The 15,005-nt window shown below is 45.0% G+C and overlaps 1 protein-coding gene across 7 annotated transcripts in view; it reads right to left on the reverse strand.

Annotated features, from left to right (window-relative positions):
• Positions 1-15,005, reverse strand: part of LOC128888178 (protein jim lovell-like) — a 51,086-nt gene that overhangs the window by 1,605 nt on the left and 34,476 nt on the right. The window contains exons 1-3 of one of the 7 annotated variants that reach the window (XM_054144842.1): positions 14,403-14,887; positions 4,501-4,861; positions 1-4,356 (exon numbers count right to left, since the gene is read on the reverse strand). The exon at positions 1-4,356 is cut by the window's left edge and continues 1,605 nt beyond it. In XM_054144842.1, the coding sequence (XP_054000817.1) occupies positions 2,328-4,356; positions 4,501-4,691 (2,220 nt within the window). In that variant the 5' untranslated portion in view covers positions 4,692-4,861; positions 14,403-14,887 and the 3' untranslated portion in view covers positions 1-2,327. Of the gene's footprint in view, positions 4,357-4,500; positions 4,862-9,548; positions 11,739-14,402; positions 14,888-15,005 lie in introns of those variants that run through there. The other 6 variants (XM_054144838.1, XM_054144835.1, XM_054144836.1 and 3 more) reach the window with 6 other exon arrangements.

The following is a 15,005-nucleotide window of genomic DNA, read 5'->3' on the forward strand; positions in this document are numbered from 1 at the left end:
ACACACACACACACACACACACACACACACACACACACACACACACAAAATCTTGTCATTTTTTTTTGCTTTTGTCATTTTTTTATCATTTTCTTAAGTTCTTTAACGAAATAATCATCGTAAATGTCTTATAGCTTTACGTTTACTTTTTTCTTTTTTTTTTTTTTAATTCATTACCATTACTTTTACAGTTTAATATGTACCTTTTTTTCTCTTTATCTATCGTAGATTTGTCTGTGGCTATCCCTGATGTGTTAGTTACCCTGCGCTTCCGTCTGGTTGTCGAAATATTGTTTGCGAAATTGTGGTCTACGATAAAAATTTCATCATTTGTTCCGTATCGTTACGAATTTGTTGTTGTTTTCTTGTTTTCTTTTTTTTTTTTTTATCTTTGTCACATTCTCAACGACATTTCCGTTTCGTTTCGCCGTTGCAAGGTTCCTAGTGTCCCGTAGCTCGCCAAGATTTACGATCGAACGGATACCGCGTTTAGGAGACACGCTTACGGTCCCCTTTCCACCCTTTTCGGTTAATTCGCGGGCATCGGGGTTCGATTCGACCAGGGGTCGATCCCTCCGCGTAACAACGACGCCGTTCTGCTCGAGCTGTCGAGTCGCTTTAGAAAAATATCGTATACAAAAGAAGAACAAACGGAGCAAGTGTCAGCGAACAGGACGAAGCGTTTAACGATTGAAAAAACATTATTTACAGATCAAAGTATCCGGCGTTAGGATATTGCACCGATCGACGGAAGTAAACGAGCGCGCAAACCGGATCCAACTTGCGCCCGACGGATACCAGCGGTGGCTAGACGAATCGTGGGAAAAGAAATCTTGGCAAGCTCGCGACATCCCTGCGTGTGATTATTATGCAACCCCCGACCGTGACGTCATTCTACGAATCGGCGTGATCAAGTTCAGAGAGTATCGTTTTATCATTTTTGTATCGCTATCCGGAATCCAATCAGGGAACAACGCAAACGGCTCGCGCGAAAGTGACGTATCGCATTGGTCGAACCCGATTTAACCATCGAAAAACACGGCGAATGTATATGTGTGTGTGTGTGTGTATATGAGTGTGTCAAATAATATTCAACTGGAAGCTCGTTGTCGACGTGCGTACGGAGGCAGCAGGGATATCGGGGGTGCTCGAGGTGCTGATGTTCCATCGTTCTTCCGAAAAACGGAAACGATCGGAACAACGATTGGCTGGTATCGTAACCAACGGACAGAGACGTCGCGAGTAAAAGGATCGTTTGGTAACGAATAAGAAATAATTGCTTGCGATTGTCAAAACGAGTAACGAATCATTCGACGAGCCGCCTACCTTGCTGCCTCCCAGCGCGTGTTGGAACAGGTATATCGTAACAATCCGCGTATATCAAACTATTGTTTCAAGTCTTGCAATCTCACCTCACGCGCGTCACAGGCGACGAGGATGTTCAAAGTGGAAAGCGCGTCTCCCTATTGTCTACGTCACTTTCTCGCCGAGGAGTCTGCGATCCAAGCAACCGAGTGTGAGCGTTTCCAACAATTGCTATTCCATACAGCAGCCATCGTATTTACTCAGCCGTTTACAGTACTATTTGGTATAATCGCTCTTGTAGCAGGAACTATTTATAGTGATGATACGAGGTGGTCTCGCCCGACAGCAAAAATCTCCTCCTCGAGGCGTCTCATCGCGTCCTGGCTGAGCCTGATTCGACTATCGACACGTATCAAGGGGAAACGAGCACCAGAAGAGCCGTCGACGACGACTCCTCTTTTTCACGCGGAGAAGTCACCAGGCTTACACCACCGATTTCGGCGAAACCGGACGCGAGTCTAAGGAGAGAGAAAAAACAAAGAACACGAGACGATCACTCCTCGAGAGAGAATTTCACCGACGCGCTCGACCGAGTCTGGCGTTTCGTGATCGACGGACAAAGGGGGCGACGTCGATATTTTTGCCGACGGAGAAAGACGGGCAAAGAATGCCGAGAGAAACGTAGGAAAACACAGTAAGCGAAACGTGGCGACAGTGTGGCTTAAAGCGTGGATTGAGCAGGGCGGAACGTCCGTCGAACTTACCCCGGGAGCTGTAATTGGTGATAGTCAGTCTTGTGAAAAAGAGAACAATCTCGCGGAAAGAATCGGGGGCGTGTGTACGTCTGTGTGCGTGTACGTGAAATGTCTGAGCGCGCGTTAACGCGTGTCTCGTGTGCGAGTGTCGAGGATTCGTCAAACGGGATGGTCGATCGGACATCTACGGCGTCCGTAGTCCGTTGACGAAAGGATAATAAGCGTCACCGCGCGTACCTATATGACCACGAGTAAAACCATTTTTTTCTAATCCGAACCATTTTGCTGGAGTAGCGCGGGCGCCGATTGAGGCGGTTGCGGTTGCAGTGACTCGTGATGATGGTGATGATGATGGTCGACGGGTGACGGTGTTCGACTACTCCGCGTAGTCGAAAGGTCACCGCCGCTGCCGCCGCCACCGCCGCTACCTGGATTCCCAGTCGGTTCGAAAGCCTTCTGCTCGCTAGGCGGAAGTAGATGCACCATGCTGACAGGCACCGGGAAAGCCGCGGCGGCGAAATCGGGAAAGAAGCCCTGCGGTAGGTTGCCACCGAGCAACGAATGATGAGGAAATCCACCGTCGTCGCCTGGATGCGGAGGTAACCCAGCGAGAGGGTGAGTCATTTGCGTCGGCGGCTGAACGGTCTTGACGTTGTTGTTCAACGAGTTCATCACTACTTCGCCAGTCGTCGCACCCGTGCAGTCCCTCCTGAGCTGCTCGAGCTTCAAGCTCTTTCCGTACTTCCCCCTGACGTACATCAGAAGACTGTTGTACGGTATACCGAAGATTCTGCTCGCCTGGGACGTGGTCATTTTTTTATTCCAAACGTGCTGGAGCGCCTCGGTGAGCTCTGCGTTCGTCCAGGATCGCGGTGGTCCGCCTCTGGGGGCGCTGTGCTGACCTTTAGGTCTTCCAACGGGCAACCCCCTGCTACCGTGATCGCCCCATCTGCGGGGTGCGTCACTGTCGCCTCTGTGCTTTTTGGGTTTTTTCCCTGGGTGATGACCCCCGAGACCAGCCGCGCCGAAAAGACCGTGCAACGTTTCTGGTTTAAAGCTATCGTGCAGATCCGCTAGAAGGGATCCCCTGTCGAGAGCGCCCGCATGAGGGAACAATCCTCCGCCCAACGACGCCACGCCGTCCAATGGGAACATCGCCGTGACAGAGCTGCGTCGAGGTGTTAATGGCGAGTCTTGTTGCTGCTGCTGTTGCTGCTGGTAAGGATGCGCTCGATTGGGACCGTGCGGACTGCCCTCCCGCGGATGGTGGCCCTGAGGTGGTGGCGGCAGTTGGCTCTGCGGATGATTCGGCAGCCATTGGGCCGCCAGCTGACCCAGACTCGTCAGGTACTCGCTGTGGTGATGCGGCGGCGTCAACGACAAGGCTGACATTGCTGGTAGGCCTGCCGCAGCCGCCGCCGCCGCCGCTGCCGCTGCCGCAGACGGAATGTCTTGGAGGGAACCGTCCGGGTGCAGCAGACTCGTACCCGTCAACGGCGATCCTCTTGGACTGCTCGCCGCTTCGCTGCTCTCCGCTTTCACGTGGTGCTGCTCGGTTCCGGTGGGCGACAGGGATCTCTTCATCGAGAGATTCTCCGCCATGTCCTCCTGTTGTTGCTGATTCTGCGAGCTCATCGACTGCTGATGATGCTGTTGTTGCTGCTGTTGCTGCTGCTGCTGCTGCTGCTGCTGCTGTTGGGATTGTTGTTGGCTACCGCTCAAGTTCAATCCACTGACAGGTGGACTGAGACTCGACGGCGGATGGGGCCGACTGAGATCTTGCGGTACCAACTCCCCTGATCTTCTTCGCGGCCGTGCTTGCTTTCTTCGCGGTAATAGAGGCGATCCACAGCTCTCGCGTAACTCTCTCATACCGAAATTCAAGTGACCCATGTGTGGTAACCTGTCGCGATGGTCCCTCGCACGATGGTAAATCGTGGGCGTCGTTACAGCCGCTGGTTCCCGCGTGGACGGCGGCGCGGTGCTCTCCGACGCGTTGTCGTCCTCCTCGGGGGTCCCGTGTCTCGCGCCCTCGGGCGTCGACGGCTCGCCAAGAAGAAGATCGGCGGTAGGCGTTTCCGGCGGCGACGCGGGCCTTGGCTCCGACGACGCCAATCCGCGCACTTGAAGACTCTCCGCGGCTCTCATCAGTCCTGGAAGTTCCTCGCGACCGACGCGTACCTCGCCACGATACATAAAGTCGATCAACGCTGCAACTTCGTGACCGGGGAAATCTTTCAGCACGATCACCGGATGCTTGCAGGGGTGCTCCGCGAATATCCTCTCGAAGAATGGGCTGGAACGAAAATGGGTCCTTTTAGTGACAAGGTTTCGAGCTAGGAGTGCGAATTGATCAATTTCGAGAGGTTACGTTCAATGATAACGAAGGCACGGAAAATTGATTGTAAAAGAGGTTTCGTATCGTTCGATGGTTTCGTACCTGCAGGCACTAAGGACCACCTTGTGCGCCCTGAGGCTGGTTTCGGAGCAGACCAGGGTCACGTCGACGAGTATCTCGGCGTGCAGCAGCGCCTCGAAGGCCTGGAGTATGTGCGTCTGGTGATTGTTCCATCGTAGGGAGTAGTGCGACTGCAAAGCCATCCCATCAGGACTGTCCGCGGCGCTCGACATTTTTTCACCGCCGTTCGTGCCGTTAGCGGAGCCACCTTGCTCCGCCTCGTTCTCCTTCGTACCTCGGACTCCCGATGTCGTGTTTCTTTTCCATGCACGCACCCACGTGGCCACGCACGTATCGCGAACGATGCCTCCCCGTCGACACTATCTTGAACGGCGCTGTCCTCCTGGAAACCAAGAAAATAACATGGTCAGTCGCGATATGCTACGGCAGGGTTCGATCCCTTCCGATCGGATGAAAAGTAGATTTATTATGAAGTTGAATAGGAATTGCAACGACACTGATTAGAAATCGTTGGAGGTAAATATTTCACACGCGTTGAATGAATATTTTTTTTTATCGCGTTTACTGAGAAATAGTTACGAGGGAAAGTGAAGATATGACAATTTTCTAGGGAATAGGTATGCTGGGTTTTTTTTTTCATAAAGTCGATATTTTATGCATTGCACGTCGCGAAAGTTTTCGAAGACTAGTTTGAATGTTTAGCTTTGGTTCATACTTTGCTGTGTCTCCCAATCTGAAGGAAATCAAAACCTTTACTATATTATCCTATAATTTTCGAAGTAACACTAGTCGAATTGAGAACACGCTATCAAATAGCATCATGCTCGTGCCTCAAAAGGAGCCAGATGGTTGAGGGTTAAACAAGATAACTGATGCCTGTTGAAAATGATACAAGAGAAATATACTCCTACAGTTGTTGTACTCTGATGGCTAGTGAATTAATAGGAAGAGATGTTTAAGTTATCCTCGTTTCTCTATATTCAAACTTTTCTCTCAGTTTGAAACGCGAGGCGCCACTTTGGCTTAACTCCACCAGGAGTCCATGCCCTTAACAAACAATGGTCTGTAGTGAATCATGGAAACAGTGATTCCTCGATGTGGCAACGTTAATCGATTCTTTGAACTCTTCAAATTTCATAAACCCTTTTAACGTGTGAACGATGTTGCGTTGTCGACAGTATTGCTGCACTAATATGAGCGCAACTCTACGTAAGACCTATCGCAGAGTGAATCGTTGAGTCTATGACCCCCTTATGGCCCCTCTAACTCATAAAGACGGTTGATTAGGTTCAGAAGCGGCCGAGACTCGAGAATCTCTTCGGAGTTGAAGGAAAGGGTGCGAACCAAGTGAAGGAGGGTAATTTGTAAATACACTTGCATGCGTCGTAAATACGTAAAATCTGCGGAATAATAACGTTTCTGGTTTCTAAAGGTTTTTAAATTCCACGTTGAAATGAATGAATATACCTAAATACGCGACTAAATTTTACGAAATGTGATTTTGTTTTAAACTTTTCACAGAGTAGATTAACAAGCTATTCCTAGAAATTCCATTTATCTTACAAATCAAAGGATAGGTTGTTATATTAACTAACAATATCTACCTGCCTACTATTTACCCAAAAATTCCAACAAAAAATTAATCTGTTTAACAGACAAATTTCCGATCAACTCGAACATAGCTTGCACGATTCATACACCGCAAACTTCACCGAACGAAATACGCAATGTTTACTATACAAACCGACTCTTTCGAAAACACCCGAACGCTTCTCACTCATCGATTCGCCAATAGAACCCGTCGACAGAGTTTGTAAAGTGACAAATTTCACTAGGAATTCGTCTCAACATGCAAACTGCGACGAAATAGCGCGCATCGAACGAAAATTAATCGACCAATAAGTGGGTACAAATTTCCGCGATACGGCGAGGTGCATTGAAATCAAAGTTCACAAACGGGGGCTCGTGCATCGGAATAGAACACAAGGAAAACACCAATCGGATCGTTGAGCGTCGAGGCATCGAGGGAAATACGAAGAGCAAGTACAAAACCCACCGAAGCTCGTCTAAATTTCGACCCCGTGCATTATTCATGCGCGCTGACTGCTAGTTCGGTGAAAAAAATAAAGAACCGAAAGAGAGGTGGGGTAGCAAAAAGTAGAAAATTGTTCCGGGGTTAATTCGCCCCAGAGTCAATTGGATTCTCAGGGTTCGCGAACCCCTCCGGTACGTCACTGTGCGTCCGTCGAAAACTCGCCGCAAGTTTGTTGTCAAACTCGCACGTGACTCCTTCCTCTCCCCCCCCCCCCCCCCAAAAAAGGAAAGAAAAAGAAAAGTACACATTTATGCTGGATAACCTTGACTCTAACTTTTTTATACCGGTCGTCCAGCGACCGATGTTGGAGGTGAGTTGGACGGAAGGGGCGGGATTAACCTCTCGAGGGACCAACTATTTGATTAGAAATTGAGAAAAATTCAAGTAAATCGGATTTTTGTAAAGACTTTTAGACAATGAAAAATGTTTTGAAAACGAATGATTCTGGTTTACATTTTGAGGTAACTGGGAATATGTTTGCAAAGTATGGATAATTATGTACGTATGATATTTTATCAATCTCGTGACGATGTTGTTGTATATCGTCGTTGGAAAATGTAATTCTAAATGTTTGTGTATGGTTCTAATGACTATTTCTACGCGATGATACATATGTTTATTGAAGAACTTAGTGGTATCCCTCAAGAAGTTAAAATATGGCAGGATAGAAAAATATTTATCGATTGGGGCTGATTAACCCTTTTGGGAAGGGGTGATGTATTGTTTTCGCGTGAGTCGCTATGCGTTTGAGAATGGCAGGTCTTAACTTGGTCGGATGCGTTTAGTAGTTCGGAACTCAATTATGCTTCTGCCGTTGACTTCGCATTAGTAACTCAATTATAATATTATAAAATATGGAACGCTATGGATGCCACGGGATTAGTTCAATCGACTGATAACGTGGAATTAAGCGATGGCAATAGAGACTTGTAATTTCGTTAAAAATATTTGAGTGTACGTTGTTTATGTCACATATTCTATAGCAAATATGTTGATGGGGTATTTGTCATTAAGGGTAACCAACGATTCGAATTTTCTCTATATTCTTAACACGTTTCAAGAAGCTTAACTGAAAACTAAAAAGAGTAGCGAACAACCCTGTCGATTTGTGTAACAGACATAAAAGCTTGTCTTCGCGATGGTTGAATGATCTCCATAATCTGTTCATTAAATTTAAGAATCGAACATTTTCTCACCACTACGATACAAAAACAAATGAATGCAATACTTGACAAAATGTCACTGACTAATTATTATTTTAACAACGACCTACAACGACGATAACAATATCGGACAAATTGAAAACGTTTTAATGGATTGCTAACTGTTTGTTACGATCTCATTGGTCATCAACGTTCGGCGTTGAATAATAATTATACGTTCTTCAGGTAATAATACAGAGACCTAACCAAACAATAGTGACTACCATGACTAAGGAAAATACAGCAGTACCCTCAAAACTTCAAATTATCGATATATAGTGAGTAACTGTAATATTCGGACGGTTTACAATTTTTACTTTGTCTGTGATGATAGATCAAGTAATTTGGGATATATATATATTTCGTTGAAACATGGAATCTAGTTAAGAAAAGTACCTATAGAGTTAACGTATTTATCTCGTAATGTTTCTTATAAATTTCAATGAAAATAATGTCTAATTTTGACGTTACTCTAATATTTGGACACTGGCGTATACGGTCCTTTACGAGGCCTGTGATATGAATTAACTGATAGGTTTGGTATGTTTGTAAACAGAGTATTCAAGACATTTCGATTCAGGAATTGTTCACTGATTGCGAACATGGGGTTTGAAAGTAAAAATATTTCATTCAACGTGAGTTAGTAGCTTATCGTTTTGCATAGGCAAAAAGGTAGAACCTATCGAAAATTGCTATTTAAATAAATGTAAGTAGAAATATTGTAACTGACACTGTTTTACAAGAAAAATAATAGCAAGACCTAAACTTAGCGCACCAAAGATAGATTGTGGGTTGCTCCACAAATCTGATAATTCTTGTCAAATGTTCAAACATAATCAGATTCAACTAGACACGTAACCGAATTTCTGAGTAATTTGAAATGTTTGTAGAGTTAAATTTCACGTGCAATTAAATAACTGTTAGTATTGGATTTAAGAAATATTACGAATTACATAAATAAACTTCATGCTTTTATTAACTGGACTCAATGTTTTAGTAAAATATGCGCCTTGACACTTTGAGCCCCGAATGATTCTTAAAGCGTCATTGAAATGTTCGTACTCGTACGTTTAAAAATAAATTTATAATATGTTATAATTGATTAAAAAATATCTCAATTGATGTTTCTCAAATTAGACGATTTAAATTAGTTCGATTTATTGTTTCATTTCGTCATGAGTGACAGTGGATAATCGCGTATTAAAAAGTGTGAATTATGACGTGAAAAAGTAATTTACCTCCTTCCTTCAAATTTCTATTATAAGTATTAATTATTCAAGAGGTTATATCTTTTTTCTTGCAACGCGATCGAAAGATAAGACGCAAGATCGCTCCGAAAACAAAGTATTATAGCAACCTCAAAGTTAGACATCGTTTTATTTCAAATTAATTTATCAAGAAACATTACAAATTACACTTTACACTTCCCTTAACTAAATTCCACGTATTAACAACACACAGTCAGTCCCCTAAGTACTCGTACCCGTAATTTCTATTCAAGAAAATTGTCTAAATTAACTGATACATTTGATATTTTCAAGTAAATGTTTCATTATAAATATATACACGAACGAACTTTATACTTATTTATACTGAAAAATTTAATTAGAAATCCTATCAAATCTATCATTTAATTCAGACAAATTTCTTTAATAGTCTTAGAGGGTATGAATATTATAATGTAACTGATTATATGTATCCTAATCCTACCCTTCGTCACAGACAAACTTATAAAGAATTGAAACCGCAAAATATCTGAATATCAAACTTACTCACTTTCCATCCACAGTTAATTTCCTTGCCAAACTCGTCTCTCTCGTAAGCTCAAAAATACGAACCAACCCTTGCGACGACAACACCTGCGTTCCACGATTTGTTACCTCGCGTGTTGATCTCGTGGTACGAGGACACTCGAAAAGTTTCGTCGAACCGATGCCGTCCTGCCAACGACAACGTCGCCGATTCAATGGATCACAGGGGGTAAACACAGTCCATCTTCACAAGTAACAACGACGTGAACCAGAAAGAACACACATGGCACTAGATCGTCGAACGATCGTTCGGTGAGTTTGCGTTGCGTGCATGCTCGACTCCCGGCGAGTTTTCCACTGTTTCGCGAGTTTCCTTCCCAGATTGTCTGGGATGACACCCAAGGTGATGATAAGTGACGATGATAGACACTAATTTCGAAGGAATCGCGTCTTACGAGTGCGAACGCTTCGTTGGCGGGAAAGCTAAACACAGCCGGCGGACCGCGTGGTTGGTGTATGTATGTTAAGGGGGAGAGAGGGAAAGATAGAGAGAGATAGAGATAGAGAGAGAGAGAGAGAAAGAAAGAGAGAGAGAAAGAGAGAGAGAGAGAGAGAAAGAGAGAGAGAGTGCGTGTGTGTGTGTGTGTGAGAGAGAGAGAGAAAGAGACAGAGAGAGACACAGAGAAAGCGCGCGCGAGAGAGGATAAGAGTGGCGCCCCTAAACGATCAGCTGATTCCTCACTGTCACCCACCGTTTCCTCGATAAATGCACAAACGCGCGTCACAAGAATCGCCGACTCGCGTTAGACACCCGCGGTGTATCACTCTTTCTTTATCACTGTCTCGGGTTACCCCGGCGATAATTACCTTTTTTCGTCGCACTTTTTATTCGCTTTTTACTATACGACAAAGAACGAGCAAATCAAAACAAAACGAAACGATCGAAATGAAAAAAAAAAAAAAAAGAAAATCGGTACGTCGCCAGTGGAAATCGGGAAAACTGACCGTATCGTGTGGATTGCGTGTGCGGCACAGCGGCGTCGGCGACGGCCGGTGAGTGAATGCGCCGTGACGTTAGGCGCCCCTCCTAAGATCCCCGCCCCTCCCGCTCCTTAAACCTCTGCTCTCCCCCCCTCTCTCTCACCGGGTGCTACGTCGTCTCTTTTCCATCGCGTGCACACCGCTCGCGCGCGCTAACTATCCTTCCTCCCTCTCTCTTGACTCTCGGCCGCCTCCCCCTTTCTTCCAGCTATCCCACCCCCGCTGCTTTCTCCTCTTCGTCACTTTACCGCCCCCGCCGCCACCTCTCGCCACCTCTGGCGTGTGTCCTGCCGCTCCAACCAACATTCGCGGACCGCCAACTACCCCTTTCCTTCCTTTCCGCTTCGGGGAAACCTACTGTTCCACGAGAGACGCGTTCCTTCTTGTTGCCCTAACTCGCGTTTCCACCGACCCACCACCCCTCTGCCACCCCGCAAACAGGGTTTATACACGGGGCGCCCACCTCGCGGCTAACACGAATCCACGCGCTCATCCGCGGCACGATGTAACCGATAAGAAAAGTTCGACATGCACACGAGGGATTCCACGCGAAGATTACCCATGATATCGTACCGCCGTTTCCTTTTCAACCATCCCACTCCGCCACCAAGCTGTTGGTAACATTCACATCGGTTGGAAACATGGGCACGAGTCGAGTACATTTTATGCAGAGTTGCAGAAGCAGAGCTTGATGGAACGTTAAATTTTAATCTGCTACAAACGACAAACGAAATATACCGCTAAACATAACGAAAAGGCACGTGCACCTATGCCAAATGAAATATTAATATTGCTATATTAATGAATCGAATATATCCAATTTTCCATATTAGTTTACACCATAAATAACCACAAGTATCAACGTTATCTGTAATGATTAACACGTTTATTCGACACGTACTCGTCCTTTTTATCATTGCCATGTTAATTGAATCACTTAGTTCTTAAAATTGCGATTGAATCCATACTACCTATATTAGATTTTCTCAAGTTGGGGGTCGTTAATAATTTCGTCTCGTGAAAGGAGGTCGCCAATGGAAACAATTTAAGCTATTTAAAAAAAATACAAACCCAAAGAGGATTAAAAGATTGCACAGCAACGAATGTTTAACAAAAGAAGAGAAAACGACACAAGAACAATAAAAAGAAAATTAATTCTAGACTGTGCGATATTTATTTGTTCTTAAATATCAACAAGAAATGAATATATCTGATTTATATTTAAATATAGTTGGTAAGAATATTTAAATATTCTTGGTAGTTCCAGTCGTTGGTGTGACGTTCAACCGCAAGCTCCGAAACTGCTACCGTTGAATTAATTATTAAACTATTGAAATAATATACTAGTAATAAATTTATTCTTTAAACGTTCCTCTATCCCGATTCAGGTCATCTTTATATTCTATAGATCCCTTTCCCTGAAGAGGTCCCAGAATGAAACTCGAGATCTAATCTCTGAAGATATTTAAAAATCTAAAAATTCTATTTGTTTCCGATTCAACTAGCCAGGTTGAGTGAAAACGAGAGATTCCTTTGACTGAATTTTCTTTCGAGCTGGTGCAGGGAGCACCGATTCCTCGCGAGATACCTACACAACTTCGGTCGAAGCGGAGGATCGAATTCGTTCGAGGCACGAAAGATGAAGTTAGACGGCCGATCGCGGGTCGGAGAAGATAAATACAAAGCGGGTGTTGCAAAGATGTCGAGGACGACGAGGAGTCAAGGCCGCCGACGGAGGTGGCACCAGAGAGGGTGAATTCCAAGTTCAGGACCGTTCGAAGGATGTCGGATCGCGACGGGGCACCATAGGAAGGTAGGAACTGTGGATAGTTTCCCTGCTCCACTTACACCCACGCGCAACCCCTCATGCTACCGTGTTCGTGTGCGTTTATATACTGCCGCCGAATACCCTTACGTCTTGTCGACTTCGCGACGCGATAAACTCCAAGCACCGGCTGAACGTCTCCTACAGTTTTTCCACCCCCGCGAAATCACAGTCCTACAGATACACGATCCATTTATCACGGAAATGGTGTGAGTCTATCTTTTTGAAAAATGGAGATTTCGCGAGCAATACTTAAAATGTTGGATTGTTTTGTGGAAATAATTCGCCGTCCACCAAGTAATATTTCTTCATGAACTCACGGCTGAACAAAATTTTGCAAACGATGCAAAAACCGTACGCTATTAGATGCAATTACACTAGCAAGGTTGCTTGCCATTTCGTGTAATTAGTAATTAGATATCATACGCAAATGTATTGCGACGTCAGTTGACTGTTGCCACGTTAAATACGAATGTCTTCCCGTGCACTTTAAAGTTTACGAGAAACAGAACACAGAGTGCAAGGAAATACTCAAAACATGGGTCACGAGGGTTGACTAATCAACCCTTTGTTGAAATATCACGATCATGACCTACCCCAAAGTGCAGCTACGCTCCTCGATATGGTCCCTTAATGCGTCTTTCGGGCGTTTAACGTGATGCAATTCCCAAAATTCTACTTCCGCACAGAGTGCCACTATTAACGATTGAGTTTCTTTAGATTCCTTGTTTCTTTGAGAATTGCTAGAATTTTTTAAATAAAATATTCTTGTTTATAGTGGTCCAAAATGATCATTCGTTTTACTAATTTTGTCTACAGATTAAATTATATATAAAGTGGAAAAATGATTGGAAACTATATTTATGGAAGACTTTAGGTCTATAAATTCGGTGCACTTACCTCTAACATTTTTTAATCTATACGATGCGCATTTCTTATTGTACGTGAAAAGCAGAGATATGTTAACCCCGACACACCTCATACTAATAAATCACATACCTCGCTTTATTATCATACCGTATATAAAATAAAATAGTTGGAGAAATTTACGTTTGGTCACTGAAATCTTCAAACTGAAGAACTGTGGTGATTCTAGGAATACCGATGGTTATTACCCCACTTGAGAAGGCATAATTTATAAACGAAGAAGATACGTAATTGATAAGATACGCGGAAGAGCAGCGAAGTTGATGGCCACGGGTTCCCCTCATCTCATATATTTGCAGAGTAGTCAAAAATTTTCAAATAAAAATGCCACGAGCGCTTACGACCTGTCTGATAAGAGCGTGATTGTGTTAATTTGATAAAATATTTAAAATGTACATATATAGATTCTTCATTATCGGAACTAAACAGCAATTACAGCAGAAACTCGTCCAGTCTTCGAGCATGAGGTATACTTTGTATTGCAAGCCAATGATGACAATATTTGATAAATCTGTCGCGTTAATTGTTTTCGGTAGCTTACTTCTGCACGGAGTTTCTACTCTAAGTGTGCCTATGCATTTGTATAAGATTTCTATTGCTACATATATAGTAAAAATTTGGAACAAGTTTTTATTCAGATGCTAAAACGCTGATAAATTAGGAAAAGACTTCGCAAGCTTTTTCTTCTCTGAAGAAAACTAAAAATTGGATCCCAACAGGCGGCCAATGATTCGAAACCAGAAATCTGATCTTATCCAATTGAAATGGTATTCGTATCATCCAAGATAGGTGCCCAAAGTCTACCCAAAATCATTCAATGATCAACAGTGCCCTCATCGTAATTTTTGGTGACAATAATTCTCCAAAACTCCATAATTTCAACATCAAGTGTATTACAAACTATAGCTCAAACAAGCCCAGTAACTCTCACCTAATTCTACCAAACCCACACCATCCCGCTACATCTGAACCTGATCACAACCCTCATCAGACCATTTCCAATCACGATCACTAACCACCGTCATCCAACACCACCTCCAAAACGAAATCAACCCAACCAAAATCGTCCCGTACGGCTGTACCTTGAAACGTGTAAAAAATATCCCGTGCTGTCGTCAAGTTCGGTGAGCCTCGTAGATCACATCATCGTCCTCGCGGGAACACGTGGGACTCGACAGCTGTTGCGGGTGGTACACGTATCACAGCACAGGGTTCGCGTCCCGCGAACGGATCCACCGTTTCCGGCACGCGCGATAACTGCACGGGCGGAGGCCTGACCGATCATTGACCGTTCCTTCCGCGGCGTTGTTTTTAATCACAGCGAGGCGAACGCGTGCCGATCTTCCCGCCGCACGCGTGGAATTCCGCAGGTGGTGGACGCGCGGGGTCGACTGTCAACCGCGACGCGAGTGTGCACCGCCGGGTGTGTGGGTGTCGCACGCGCGCGCGCGCGCGCGCGTGTGTGTGTGTGTGTGTACGCGCGCGTTGGTGCAACGGTGGTGTCCCGTGCACAGGTGTGCAGCTCGAGTGGCGGCGGGCGGCCCGGCTCTTAGAGCAGTCGCGTTGTGACTGCCTCTTCGGACTTGCCACTGAAAGTGGAGAACGAGGCGAAGAGTCCCACCTCCTTGTGCCACCTCCAACTGGGTGGGTACCAGCCCATCGGACCCTCCTTCTCCTCTCTTGTC

This window comes from Hylaeus anthracinus, unplaced genomic scaffold (genome assembly GCF_026225885.1).
Source record: "Hylaeus anthracinus isolate JK02 unplaced genomic scaffold, UHH_iyHylAnth1.0_haploid 11989, whole genome shotgun sequence".
Classification (NCBI taxonomy): domain Eukaryota; kingdom Metazoa; phylum Arthropoda; class Insecta; order Hymenoptera; family Colletidae; genus Hylaeus; species Hylaeus anthracinus.